Here is a 13,652-nt window from a genome sequence, read left to right on the forward strand (position 1 = left end):
CCCCCCAGCCCCAGCAGAGCTGCGAGTGGGCGTTTTCTCCTGCGGGGTCTACAGCGGGGGAACCCCATGGTGATGGCAGTGGGGAGGACTGGACCCCCGACATGGGCTTGGAGGAGAGTCCTGGACCCCAACACAGACACACGGGCTCGGAAGAGAGTCCTGCATGCGAGAGCTGGGCACGAGCTCAGAAGGGAATCGGCCCCATGACCAGCCGGGCCACCTGAGCAAAGTTTGATTGAATAAACCCTCACATCATCCGGTGCTTGGTGAAGAGCAGGAACAGTTTACAGCCGGGAACCCCTTCCAACTGGAAACCCCTGGAGCATCCCACCCATGCACACTATGGATGGTGTACGGCCCCAGACACCAGAGCTGGGGGTCCCAGCCCCTCTCCTCCTGCTGGGGTAGAGCTGGCTGCATCCTGTCCCTATGGATGGGGTGGGAGCAGAGTGCTGTCCACCCTCTCCCCCAGCAGTTACAGCCGTGTCCCCAGTCCTCTGCCCTGCAGTGTCCCAGCGTCTACAGTCATGCAATATCTGTGTCCCAGCCCCTGTAACTTGAGGGATAAGGGTCTCACCCCCCTCCCTACAGCCTGGGTCTGATTGTAACCCAGCCCACGCAGAGGGGCTCCCAGACCCTCTCTCTACTCTGGCTGTGTCCCACCCCATATACTCACATGAGGGTCTCAGCCCCCTCAGCTATAGATGGGGCACATCTATAATGCCGCCCCTATAGCCAAGAGGGTCAGAGCTTCCTCCCCTACAGCCAGGGCACACCTATACCCCAGTCCCTATAACCAGGGGCCCACAGCCCTGGCCTCTATCGCTAAAGCACAGCCATACCCCAGCCCCCTCCCGTATGCCCCAGTCCCTATGGCCGGGGAGGGAGGTGTCACAGCTGTCCCCGCTATTCCCGGAGCACACCTATGCTCTTGTTCTCTCAGCCAGGGGGGTCACAGCCCCCTCCCCTATTGCTGGAGCACACCCACACCCCAGCCCCCTCCCCTGCACCCCCGCCCCTGTACCCGGGGGGTGCCACAGCCCCCTGCCCTATCCCCGGCCCACACCTACACCCCCGGCCCCGGCCCAGGCCTCGCGTTCCCCCCGTCCCGTCCCCCCCGTCCCGGGCCCTCCCCGGGGGAGGCGCTCGGGGCCCGCGCCCGCCATGTTTCCCGGCCGCGCTCCCTGCCCGCCGCCCGCCTGAGCCTCCCGGGGCCGGCCCGGCCCGGCCCGGGCCCGCCCGCCCTCCTCCGCCGCCGGTGAGTGGGGCCCGGCGAGCGGGGCCCGGCCCGGGGCTCCCGCTCCGCGCAGGCCGCGGAGCCTCGGCCTCGATTAGCGCCGCGGGCCGGGAGCGGGGCGCGGGGCCCGGCGACGGGGGGCGGGGGCGGCGGGCCGGGGCCAGCCGCGGGAGGGGGCGGGCGGGGGCCTCTCCCCGGCCGGGAGGGGGGTCCCCACCGCCCCGGGCCGCCCGGGCACGGCGGGGGCCGCGGCTCGGCCCGTCCGGCCGGCTGGGCCGTGCGGCGCTCGGGGAGGGCTGAGCCCGCGGCCCCTTCTCTCTGCAGGGACGCTCGATCGACAGCAGCTCCCGAAGGTTTGTCCGTGTGGCAGCGGGCGCCAGGCGGGACCCCCGAAGCATCCACCGCTACCGGGGCTCCCTGGCTGCGAGTGCCCGAGGAGAGGCCGGTTCGGGCCGGGAGGATCCCGGTGTGGCGATGGGAGCGCTGGTCTGAGCCCTGCGAGGGACCCCCGGGTGCGGAGCCGAAACCCGCATCCCCCAGCTGAGAACGAGCAGGGATAAACCAGAGGTGATCCGGTTCTGTCCCACGGGAGCGCTTCTAGCAGGGTAATGATTTCGTGTTCGGTTTGTTTATTCCCTCGGTGAAGCAAGTTCTGTAGGAGCAGGAAGGGAAGCGGCAGAGCTGCCTGGGAGGGAGGTGGTGGGTACTTCGTGGATCCCACAAAGGCACTGCTGCTCCTGGTACCAGCGCCGTGGCTTTGTGCCCGAGCTGGAGCCACCCGCACCCACCATGGTCCTGCGCACATCCTCTCCCCTTGTTCTGTGTCAGAGCTGGACTGGCTGCAGCCACGTTGTCCACACACACACTGGAATTGTGTGTGGTTTTTGTTTGTGCCTCATGGTTCTCATTTGGAGCACTGCGGTGGGTTTGGCCCTGTAAATGCTACACCGTGTGTGGCTGGAAGGGGCCGGTTCCTGGGGTTGGAGGTAATTGCATGTGATCCAAAGAGAAATTATTAAGATAAATTTAAAATGAGGTTTCACCGTGTCAGCTGTTTTCCCGGGGAAGGTGTTCTGGAATCGCATCTTAATGCTGGAAAGGAAACCTTATCCTTATTTCCAGCCTAACCATGCTAACGTTCCCCTTACCCACGTATGTCAGAACAGAGCGTCTGTGGGTTCTTTTTGCATCGCTTGCGTCATCTTCCTGAGAATTAAAAAACTAAACCAGGCTCGAAATGAAAACCAAAATGTGACTGACTGGGCCTGCACTGGGCGTTTGCGGTGTGGGTGTTCACAGGGGGCATCAGTAGTGCTGTGGAGGCACATTTTGTACCGCTGGAGAGCGGATTGTTGGGGTCTGACGTGCCTGTGTGTCACCGGGAGTTTAGGGAGCCTCGTGGTGCAGGAGGGAGAACCGGGAGCCAGTTCCTGTTGGCTTTCCAGTCTGGCTCTGGGCAGCTCCTGGCTGCCAAGCTCTGGGTGGCTTAGGGCCCCAGGACACTGATTTTAGGAGCCCTGAGTGCTCAAGGGGTCTTGTTGTGCACGTGCAGGAACCAGGCTCTCTTGGGATCCTTTGTGCTCCTTCCTGATCAGCTGCAGCACACAATGCCCGAGCTCTCTGGCCCTCACAGCTGTCCCGGGTTTGTTTTTGATTCCTGTTGTAGCTCGGTGCCTCGGAGGGGGTGAGGATGGCTCAGGAGACGAACCAGACGCAGGTGCCTCTGCTGTGTACCACGGGCTGTGGGTTCTATGGCAGCCCCCGGACCAACGGGATGTGCTCCGTGTGCTATAAGGAGTTCCTGCAGAGGCAGCAGAGCAGTGACCGGATAAGCCCTCCAGGTAGAGGATTTTTTTCTGGAAATCTTGTCTTAAATGGGTGTCTGGATACAAACTGTTCAGCAACTGCGATAGAGCATGGCGCTGGTAGCTGGCCACCATTTACTCCCTCCTAGAAAAATAGTCTTTCTCTTTCCATGGATACCCAAGGCTCTAAATCAAGGACCCAAGCCCTTGAGCACTTCTAGTCCCTGTCAGGAGCTCTTGCTTTCTTCCCAGTCTCACCAGTTTGTGAAGCCCCATCCCAGCCAGCATCTTCCAGTAAGCTGTAAAATTTCACATGTGCTGATGGTGATTCCAGCTTTCAGCTATTTCCTGCTCCCTGATTAGGTGCTGACTGCTGGGAATCATGACAAAGCCCCACAATGCAATTTTATTTGGCCTATTTGTATAATATTCTTATCTTAACAGTGTGATATCTAAAAGCCACGACTTTCAAGGTTTGTTTCCTGCAGTTGGGATGGGAGCAGGGGAAGAATGCTCTCTGTAACTCGAGCAGGGATTTATTTTGCTGGGGGTTTGTGCAGATCCCCCATGTACACAGTGAGAAATGCCTCTGAGAGTTCTTCCACGGTTTATTCCTGAGGGTAATCGTGGCTTCCCTTGAGTCACCCACACAAATGTGCTCAGGAACATGACTTTTCCTGACAAAGGGTTTTCCTAAGACCCCAGCTTAGATCCTCAGACACAAACCCACGTGGCTGTTGACACTGGCTCCTTTCTGCAGGTGAGGATCTGCTTCTTACACCTTGGAGAAGTTACAAAGTGCCATTGGGTTCAAGATCTAGAGAGCCCTGGTGTCCCACAGAGTCCCATGAACAAATTTGGAGAGGAGAGTGTAGGATTAGGGATATGGGAGTGATCCCAATAGGGGTGTGCCCTCTCAGCTCCAGTAGGGAACAGGAGCGTAAAGCTTGCTGGAAGTGCTTGTTTTGTTTTCTCCTTGGCTTTCAAGCACCCAAGGGAACTTGCTGATACTTCTCAGAGACTTGACCAAGCCTGCTCTTGTCTCACAGCACCCAGTGGTCCCAGCAGCAGCCCCATGGCATCTGAGGCGATCGCAGGACAGCACGTGGAGGGAGACTCCACACCTGAGGATGCGAAAGCCAGGTAGGGGCAGAGTCTGGAGGTGTGAGGGGATCTAAACCCTGCTAAAATCCAGCTCTGGGACACAAGGGACAGTCCATCATCCTTTACGTGGTCAGTCTGTAAACAGGCTGGGTCAAACTCTGCATTGTGGCTCTGGTTTGTTTGGAAGATTGAGATGTCCCTGCTGCTGCTGCTGCTTTCTGATGTGTAGGGTGAGGTACCAGAGGGTTGGTAGTAAATTAAGTGGCATCTTGGTTCTCCTGGAGCCAGTGCACCTTGTTTGTCCCTTGCTCTGTTCAGTCCCAAGCAGTGGGATTTTTGGGGTTTTCTTGTGCAGGGCGAAGTGTTGGACTTGGAAATATCATGATGATCATCAACTCAGAATGTCCTGTGATTCTAAGTGAAAGCACCTGCTGATGATCCAGTCTTGAAGCTGTGACAGCAGGATTAGAGACCTTGGGCCTGTTTGATGGGAAGGAGGACAGAGCTGCACTGAGCTCTACCATCACATTACAGCTCTGAATCATAATTCTGTTTCTCTGCCCCTGGACTTGTTTGGATGGGCTCTTGCCTTGGCTTTGAGATATAATTGGGTGGAAAAGGAAACTGAGATCATCACAGATTCATTCCATTTATATCTATATAGAACTTTGATCCCACATCTCAAGGGGAATTGACCTGCTGTGCTCCTGACCTACTTTTGAACATAAGGAAATAAACTTTGTGGGCTAAAGGTTTCTCCTACGTAACTGTCCATCAAAATACTTGTGTTTTCTTTTTGTTTGTCTGCTGCACATGCTCCCAGTGCTCAGACTCCTGTGACCCATCAGATGACAGCCATGAGCATATCCAGAGAGGAAACCAGCAATGAGGCAGAGGAATTCAGCAAGACAGATGAAGCCTCATCAGCTTCTTCCTCATCAGGTAGAGTGGTTGGTTTGTCCTTTGCACAGATCTGAGTGACTCTGAGCTCAGGAGTCCATTGGAGCAGCAGGGACAGCTGCTGACCCTGGGGTGTGTCTCCTCCTGGCAGTAAAGGCACACCTGAAAGCTGAGGAGGAAACTCTTGTTTTGGTTACAGGGAGGAGAGCAAATGCTGTGCTTGAGGGCAGGCCTGTAGAGATTGCTCTGTGGGCTGAGGGCTGAGTGGCTGCCAGCCCTCGAGTGGCTGGCAGGAGGATAATCTTCCATGACGCCTCTCCCAGCGAATGGCAGCGAGCCCAGAGCGTCCCACAGCCTGACGCGGCTGCTGCTGGCGGCACTCCCCTGCCAGCTCCCGAGGGGGAGGAAGGGAGATGGATCCATGGGAGCCTTGGAGAGGGGAGATTTGTTTGTGACAATGCCTGGGGCTAGTGGAGGCCTGTTGTTGTCACCCCGTGTGATGGGGGCACCTGTCCCTCGGGGGGTGTTACACAGTGGGTGCCCTGACATGATTGAGCAGCAGCAGAGTCATTGCCCAGTGTGGCACATCCTCCAGCTGATGCCATAAGCAGGTGATCTGCATGCAGACACCCTCCTTTGCTCAGCTGACAGCTTCCATTGAAAGCTAAAAAAACCCAGGAGTTGTTGGTTGCTGAAAAGCCAGGCTCTAGTCACCACACATGGCTGGGCACTTTGGGTTTGGTAATCCTTTGCCTGCTAGCCCAGGAGACAATTCACAACAGGCAGGTGAGAGACTGTTAAAAAGAGTCTTGGGAGAGCCTGCCCCTTTCATCTGCCTGTGTAGTTTTTAGGAGGCTGCTTAGGGTCAGCTCCACAAAGCTGTCTCTGTTCTGTCTCCTCAGAGCAGCCTGCACTGCAGGTGCTCCAACGAGCAGTTGGAGCTCCTCCCTCCTGTTGACTTCTCTAACCTGCTTAGGTACTGGAGGAAATCCTGCTAAGCATCAATGACCTTTAACAATCTGGCTTTGAGAGCTCAGTTTTCCCTTTGGTAGATTAGAGGCAGTGATGGATATCAGTGTAAAGCATTCTAAGACCTACATATGGGGAACACTTACATAAGAGTCAGCAAAAATAATTAGTAGTACTTACAAGGGGTTAACTTTTTTTTCTCCCTGCGAAGATTAAGTGTGGGCTCAGCTGACAGCTGTGCTGCTGTACAGCAGCTGAGCTGTAGTGACTATCCAGTCACTGTCCAGTGGCCACTCCAGCTTTGGATTTAAGGCATTTGAAACAGAGAGAAGGCTGTGAGGTGGAGATGTCCATGGAACAAGGCAAATCTCACAGTTTGGGGTATGTCAGCCAGGGCAGTGTGCACACAGAAAGTCATTAGAGCCTCAAGCAGCTTCTGTAATAAAATGAATGTTTGGTTTATTAAGATGGGCAGCAAAACTCTTGCCTCTGTTTCAGGTACCCTGCTTGAGATATCCCAGAACACGGCTGAGGGCAAGACGGCTTCGGAAAAACCAAAACCGAAGAAGAATCGCTGCTTCACCTGCCGGAAGAAGATTGGGCTGACTGGTAAGTGCCTGGCTCTGGGAAAACTTCCTTGTGCCCTAAACAGTCCAGAGTGAGAGCCCTGTGAGCACAGTGCTGTGGTGCTGCTGGGTTTGGAGGGTCAGAGGCTGGAGGTTCCTCACAAATCCATCCTGGAGCTGTGGTGCTGCAGGAGAGGAGGGAGGAGAGCTCCAACCTGCAACAGCACTGGCTGAGGTAGCAGCCTGGGGAGCATCCCACTCACTGCCAGGGTCCTGGCAGCCCTTGGGAGCAGAATTGGATGCAGCAGCACCTCTTGGTTGTTTCTGCTTCTTGGCAGAAGCTGCTGTAGAGGAAGGCAGAGCTCGCTGTGGATCGGAACCCGCTCCCGGTCAGGTCTGCAGTAAAGCTTTCGTAACAGTGACATGAACTGAGCTAGACCCAAATGGAAAATCTCTCTCCAAGACTCATCCCATTTGTTAATGCTGTCTGATTTCCACTGCTAGCTTCCTGAGAGCAGGATGGCTCTCAGCATGCAGCCTGTAAAGCTGGAGAGAGAAGTGCTGGGATGGTGTCAGGGCACTGCTGTCAATGGGAAAATGGCTCCTGGAAAGTGAAGCAATTAATTTGGCTGTGGTTTGTTAATAAAAACATCATTCCCCTAAATTATCTCTGGCATTTAGTGCTTCTCTGGAAAAAAGTTAACTCTGGAGCTGTGCAGGTCATGCTGTTCTGGCAGAGCACTTGCTTCTGTAGCCTGCTTGGTGCATCCAGCAGCCAGGGACTGGCTGTTTTTCATGGATGGAAGTTTGAATCTGAGCTTACCTGGAAATACATGGTCAGGGCACTGTCCTAGAATAGGGGTGAGTTTATAAACCTGGAGCTGGGCTGGGTACTCTGTGCCCAGACTTCAGGTTGCAGCATGGATTGTTTTCCTGGATATGTGTTTCTTTAAGAGCTTTAAACTATGAGAAGTTCTCTTCTTTAGGATTCAGCTTACAGAGAGCTGTGAATTCATGGAATTTAGGATAAAATGAGTTTTCTCAGCTGGGAGTAAACTGGCACTTTGGAGCAAGGTGTTTGTGGGCTTTACAGACTGTATTGGATAAATGTGAAGGGACAGAGCATGATTCCTTGCCAGCAAGATTCCTTGCTGTCCTGCAGCACATCCCCTGCTTACTCCCTGCCTTGCTTCCCCAGTGGGCTGTGTTAATGGTAGCACTCTGAGCATTGTCCCTGAGTGAAGTGACTAAATTGGGAATTTTGAAGCCTAAGCAGCTCAGACGTGATCCTGTGGTGCTGTGGTGACAGCTCTGCTGCTTGCTCCTGGTCAGTCCAGCTGCTGCTGTGTGACCCTGGGGAGCTGGACTGGCTTGGAGGGCTCAGCTCCAGCTGCGTGGGGAGCCTGGTCTGGATTAGCAATCTGGCACTCTGCAGTGCCTGGCATGTCCCTTGTCCGCAGGGAACATGGACAGCAGCTGCTCTGGGAGCCTTTCCCACCATGTGACAGCTGGGGCTGCCCAAAGCATGTGGAGCTCCCGAGCCAGAGGAAAGCCATGAAAAGGAAAGAGCCACCCATGATCTTCCCCAAATGAGGAATCCCTCTGGCCTATGGGGGACAGCAGGCCCCCCCCTCCCTTGCCCCTCCTTCTGCATTGGTGGCATTTCCTGGCATGGCAGGAAGGAGCCAGGCCCTGCCACCTTCCTGCCTGGCTGGATGGGGCCTGATGTGGCTTTTTCCCTGCTCTTCCTCCCCCCAGGCTTTGACTGCCGCTGCGGGAACCTGTTCTGTGCCATTCACCGGTACTCTGACATGCACGCCTGCCCCTACGACTACAAGGCAGAAGCTGCCGAGAAGATCCGCAAGGAAAACCCCATCGTTATCGCCGAGAAGATCCAGAAATTGTGAAGGGGTCTGAGCAGCTGGAACTGCAGCCAGGCTGCCTGGTGCTCCTCCCCTTCCTCCCAGCCTTCCTCCTCCTCCTCCCAGCCCCTGCGGCGGTGCGAGGGTGACTCCGGCAGCGCACACAAACTGGCACCTGGACATGGGGACTCCTCGCACCTCTGGCAGTCAGTTGGTGTTCCTCCTCTCCCTTCCTGCCTGTCTGACAGCCACAGCTCAGCTGATGTGTTCTCAACCAGCTTCTCAAAGGAAAAGGGACCGTCCTGCCCCGCTGCTCCAGCGCTGAGACCTTCGGACTTGCCCCTTGCCGGGCGGTTTGCACGGTGTGAGCGGCCGGGCCCTGCCAGGCAGCCTTTCCCTTCCTGGCAGCTCCGACTCCTGCAAACCAGCCAGGACTTGTGGCTGCAGTCCCTGAGCAGCTGCTGGACTCTCTTCCCTCTGCCTGTAACCCCGGGAGCTGGGGGATCCTGGCAGCCAGGCTGCCGTCTGCTCCCCGGGAGGTGTTTGCTCTCACATGCAGAGAAGTTGATTCTGTAGTTCCAACACCCCAGACCCCTCTCCCCACCCTTTGTTGACGCTGTTGGAGAAGCTCCAAAGGGGCTGAGCAGTGATGCTGGCACAGGGAAGTCACTTTGTGGCGTGGAGTGGGCAGGGCAGGACCTTCCAGGAGGTTCTGCTTGCTGCCTTGTGCCTCTCTGTGCAGTGAGGGAGCCAGGGACACCCCTGCTCCAGCCTCCTGCTTCAGCACCCCTGGATAACCCCAGCTGCTTTCCCAGCAAGGTGTGTGTCCCTCAGCGCTGCCTGTGCCTGCTCTTCTCCCGTCTTTCCCCTTTCTCCTCTCCCTTCTCTCTCCCTGCCTTCTGCCTTACACAAGTCGCTCTCATCAGGGTTGTGCACAAAGCTCAGGTCCCCACACCTCTGCTTCTGGACCTGTCCCTGCATCCAGGTGACAGTGGGGTCCCCTCCTCCCATGTGGGCCATGCTGATGCTGGGGAGAGCTCGGGGAGCCCACCCAGCTGCCCTCTCCTGCCTCCGCCCTCCCTGTGGGATGAGAGGTGGGGCCAGGTCCCCAGGAGATGCTCTGTAAGCCAGCCAGAAGGAACTGGGGCACAGGGAAAGTCACAAGAAGGGGCCCAGAGTGCCCAGAAGTCTGGGTGGGGGCTCAGAAACACCCATGGAAAGACCCAGGGGGCAGGGAGGGGTGCTTGGAGGGCTCTGGGCTCACTGAGAGACACAGAATTCCCTGAGGTGCTGGAAGGCCCAGGGAGGGCTCCAGGGTGCAAGAGAAGGCAGAAGGAGAACTTTGGGGTACAGTGAACATGCTCAGAGGCCTCAAGCATCCCAAAAGGCACTTGGAAGGCTCTGGGGGTACACACACTCACACACACAATGAAGGGAGGTGCAGGAAAAGCCCAATGCCATCTCAGAACCACTCCAGAAAGAGCACCCGGAGGGCTCTGTTGGGAGAACCTGGGGCTCAGGGATGCAGCATAAGATGGGCTCCTGAGGCACAGCCACAGCTGCTTCCATGCCCAGGGGATTCCTGGGAACACCAGGAGCAGGGCTGTGGCCATGGGGCTCTGGCTCTCACAAGCAGAGAATCCTGGACATGTCCCAGGGGACAAGCAGCAGCCTCTGTCCCACTGCTGGCCATCCCACGCTTCGGAAGCTTTTCCCTGGGTGTCGGAGAGCGGAGCTGCGGGGCCCAGCTGGGGATCACAGCAGCTCCTTTCTTCCAAGAGCTGTTTTCCTGCCCTGCTTGTAGCAGCTCTGCCCAGGTGCTGGTGGGGGATCCTTCCGAGTGTTTGGTTTTTCCAATCTGCTCCAGCCAAAGCAGCGTGTGCTCTGCCAGCTGCCATCCTGAGGTGGCACCGGTAGCATCTGAGCCTCCCAACCTGATGCAAAGCCCCCCTCCAGCACAGAGAGGAGTGAGGCTGCCTCTCGCCAGCCTTTTCCTCAGGTTTTTCCTTCTGGATAACATTGATGTGTCTGGAGCACGCAAGTGGCTGCACGTGTTACCCCTGGACACACCTGGGCCGTCAGCACGGAGCTGGTGGCTGGGTTTGCCACTGAGCTTTTGGCTGAGGATGATCCCTCACTCTCAGGGGAAGCAGGAATTGCAGCCATCAGCCTGAGGAAGTGCAGCAGCTCCCATGGATCCGTTGGGAAAGCCTACAGCCACCTGCTTCTCCAGCACTGCCCTTTTCCCTGTTCCTTCCTCCCTGTCCATGAGTGTAAATACAACACAGTCTAGTTTGCTTGGATGCTGTGGGTGTTCTGTTTCAGGCAGGGATGTCTGTGGGGACATCATTTGGCTCTGGGCTCTTTTAGGGTGGTTGTGGGTTCTGCCTCAGTTTCCCTGTGGATGATCATTCATAGTACCTGGTGCTGGCTGGGGATCAGTACCCTGGACCTGCACCCTCCAGATCTCGGATCCACCAGGGGGTTGGGCTGGATGATCTCCAGAGATCGCTTCAACCCTGCCAAGTCTGGGATTTTGCCTTCTGGCTGAGTAGAAAGCCCTGGACGGGGTTTGAGGGGCTCTGAGTTTCTCCCGGGTTCCCTCTTGTCTGCTGTCATCTCTGGGGTGCAGTGGGACTCCCATGGGGCAGGAAAGGGAGTTTGGGAAGGGCCCCCAAAGCCTCCCCCCCTTCCCATATCCATGTGGGGGCATTGGTGCAGTGTTTGGCACCAGGACTGACTTCAGCAAGGCTTTGGACACAGTCACCTGTGACATCTTCATAGGCAGACACGGGAAATGTGGATAAATGAACTGGTGGGGAGGGCCTGGCTGAATGCAGAGCTCAGAGAGGCTTGATAAGCACAGCAGAGCCCACCTGGTTCAGCACTGTCCCCAGAGATCAGCATTCCAGCCTGGTTCAGTGTGTGTAGCAACGACCTGCTGGAGGGATAGAATGGATCCTGGTCAGGTTTCACGATGATTCAGGCTGGGGGAGTGACTGATTCACCTGAAGGCTGTGCTGCCATTCAGAGGGACCTTGGGCTGGGTGAGAGCTGGGTGGGCATAAACCTAAGGAGGTTCAACAAGGGCAAGTGTAGGGTCCTGCACCCAGGCAGGAACAACCCCAAGTGCCAGCACAGGCTGGGGGTGACCCACTGGAGAGCAGCTCTGCAGAGAAGGACCTGGGGGTCCCGGTGGATGACAAACTGTCCCCGAGGCAGCAGAGTGTCCTGGGGCCAGGGGGACAATGGGACCCTGGGGGCCTCGGGAGGAGCGTGGCCAGCAGGGCAGGGAGTGACCCTGCCCCTCTACTCAGCCCTAGTGAGGCACACCCGGGCTGCTGTGTCCAGTTCTGGGACAAGAAGGACAAGGAGCTACTGGAGAGGGTCTAGCAGATGATTTGGGGTCTGGAGCATCTCTGTGATGAGGAGAGACCGTGGGAGCTGGGCTTGGGTAGTCCAGAGAAGACTGAGTGTTGGATGTTTGGTTTTAAAAAACAAGACTATAAAATGAAATAGTACAAAGTAATGAAAGCTCAGAAGTTATATTTGACAATATGGAGAATGGACAGATTTACATGGCAGCCCTTGATACAAATCAGAGCTGTGACAAGCAGCCCGATCATTTAGTCCAGCTGACTTTGGGAATGTCGCAGTGCTCAGTCAGAGCATCCAAGTGCCTGTTGAACTCCTCCACTTGCTGCTTGTGGGTTTTCGACGCTTTATTCAGGACCTGCTTCATTTGCTGCCTCTCCTGCATCTTCTTGAAGGCCGCCTGCGCCGGGGTCCGCTTGTCCAGCCTGCGCTTCCCCTCCTCCTTCTTGTGATCTGCTCCAGGATCTGGGCTTTGTCTTTCCCCTTCTTGTGATCTGCTCCAGGATCTGGGCTTTGTCTTTCCCCTTCTTCTTCCACTTGCTGGCCCCCAGGGCGCCTCTGCTGCCCTTCAGCCGCAGGGGACCACAGTCCATGACTGTTCTCAAACTACAAGATTTTTCCCAAACTTTATACAGTCCAAATCCCATAGAATTCCATCGGTTTAATTGTCATTGGTCCCGAGTTGTGCGGGTCTTAGTATTTGGTTTCCTATTGGATACGGATTGTTAATTAGGACTTCACTCCTGCATTTCCTTATCAGCCTTTTCCCGGTGTCTCTGGAGCAATGTGTGTGGATGTCTGCTGATGGTTCTCCAATGGTCCTTCCTGGTCGTTATCTCTCGTGTATCTTCGTGCTGCTCTCAGCCTGCGGAGATGCTGAACTCATCAGCAACCAAAGCAAGAATGCTTTGGAAAGAAACTTCAGTTCCCTTTCCCCGGGGCAAAGGCGAACAAACGTGACTAAAGTTAGAAAATAAAAATTTTAAACTTGGTATATTTTCCAGTGTTATAAATGAAATTCAGCCAAATTTATAAATTACAATTTTATTGAAAGATTTGCAAAATCGAATTTTGTAAACAACTACAATCACTGTCAGCATCGAGCCAGGATCGGCGCTGGGTGAACTCTGAATCAGCCTCTGCCGCACTGATTCCCCCAGGTTCACAAACTGTCTTTCTGAGAGCTGAGTTTTATACAGGTTTTTCAGCTTGAGGCTATGCAGCTTTAGTTTATTTCTTTTTCTTGTGTTGTTACATATTCATATTTCTGCTGCTGGACTGCTGATGAGTTTTCTGAGAAGGAGATGAAGTTTGAGTGGTTTTTTTTCGAGAAGCAGGCTTTGAGATGTAGAATCGTGGTGAGTTTTTCCTCAGAAAGAGATGAAGTTTGAGTAGTTTTTTTCGGGAAACCGACATTGAGATGCGTGTTCCTGGAGAATCAGATCAGGTTGGATAATCACCGGGTCATTAGAGCGCTTATCTTGATTGGGTGGACTCACCTCTTCTCGGTGTTAATTGTTTGGTCTTTCTCTTGGAAATTCTTGGTTTTCCAGCAGCTATTTTTGCAAACTCAAGTAGCTTGTGTTTTTTACATTAAACACGCTTTTATACTTGATTTTATATGTCTACAGTAGACACGAATTATACCAACATATATTACACCAGCAAGAGGGGATCTCACCAGCCCACACAAATACCTCCAACGGGAGTGCCAGACTCCTTTCAGTGGTGCAACGGCCATAAAATAAACCACAAAAAGTCCCACCTCAACATGAGGAAGAACTTTTCACTGAGGGTGACAGAGCACTGGACAGCTGCCCAGGGAGGCGGTGGA

At 55.2% G+C, this 13,652-nt stretch overlaps 1 protein-coding gene across 1 annotated transcript; it reads left to right on the forward strand.

Moving 5' to 3' along the window:
• Positions 1 to 1,142: 1,142 nt before the first annotated feature.
• LOC102109374 (AN1-type zinc finger protein 5-like) lies at positions 1,143 to 10,746 on the forward strand. Its single transcript, XM_005531336.3, has 7 exons — positions 1,143 to 1,258; positions 1,562 to 1,842; positions 2,904 to 3,078; positions 4,092 to 4,185; positions 4,970 to 5,088; positions 6,514 to 6,624; positions 8,340 to 10,746. Exons 3-7 carry the CDS (start codon positions 2,928 to 2,930, stop codon positions 8,486 to 8,488), a joined length of 624 nt encoding a protein of 207 aa, XP_005531393.2. The 5' UTR covers positions 1,143 to 1,258; positions 1,562 to 1,842; positions 2,904 to 2,927; the 3' UTR covers positions 8,489 to 10,746.
• The last annotated feature ends 2,906 nt before the right edge of the window (positions 10,747 to 13,652 follow it).

Source organism: Pseudopodoces humilis, chromosome 28, assembly GCF_049639895.1.
Source record: "Pseudopodoces humilis isolate 2021_Gansu_Grassland_sample_001 chromosome 28, ASM4963989v1, whole genome shotgun sequence".
Classification (NCBI taxonomy): Eukaryota; Metazoa; Chordata; class Aves; order Passeriformes; family Paridae; genus Pseudopodoces; species Pseudopodoces humilis.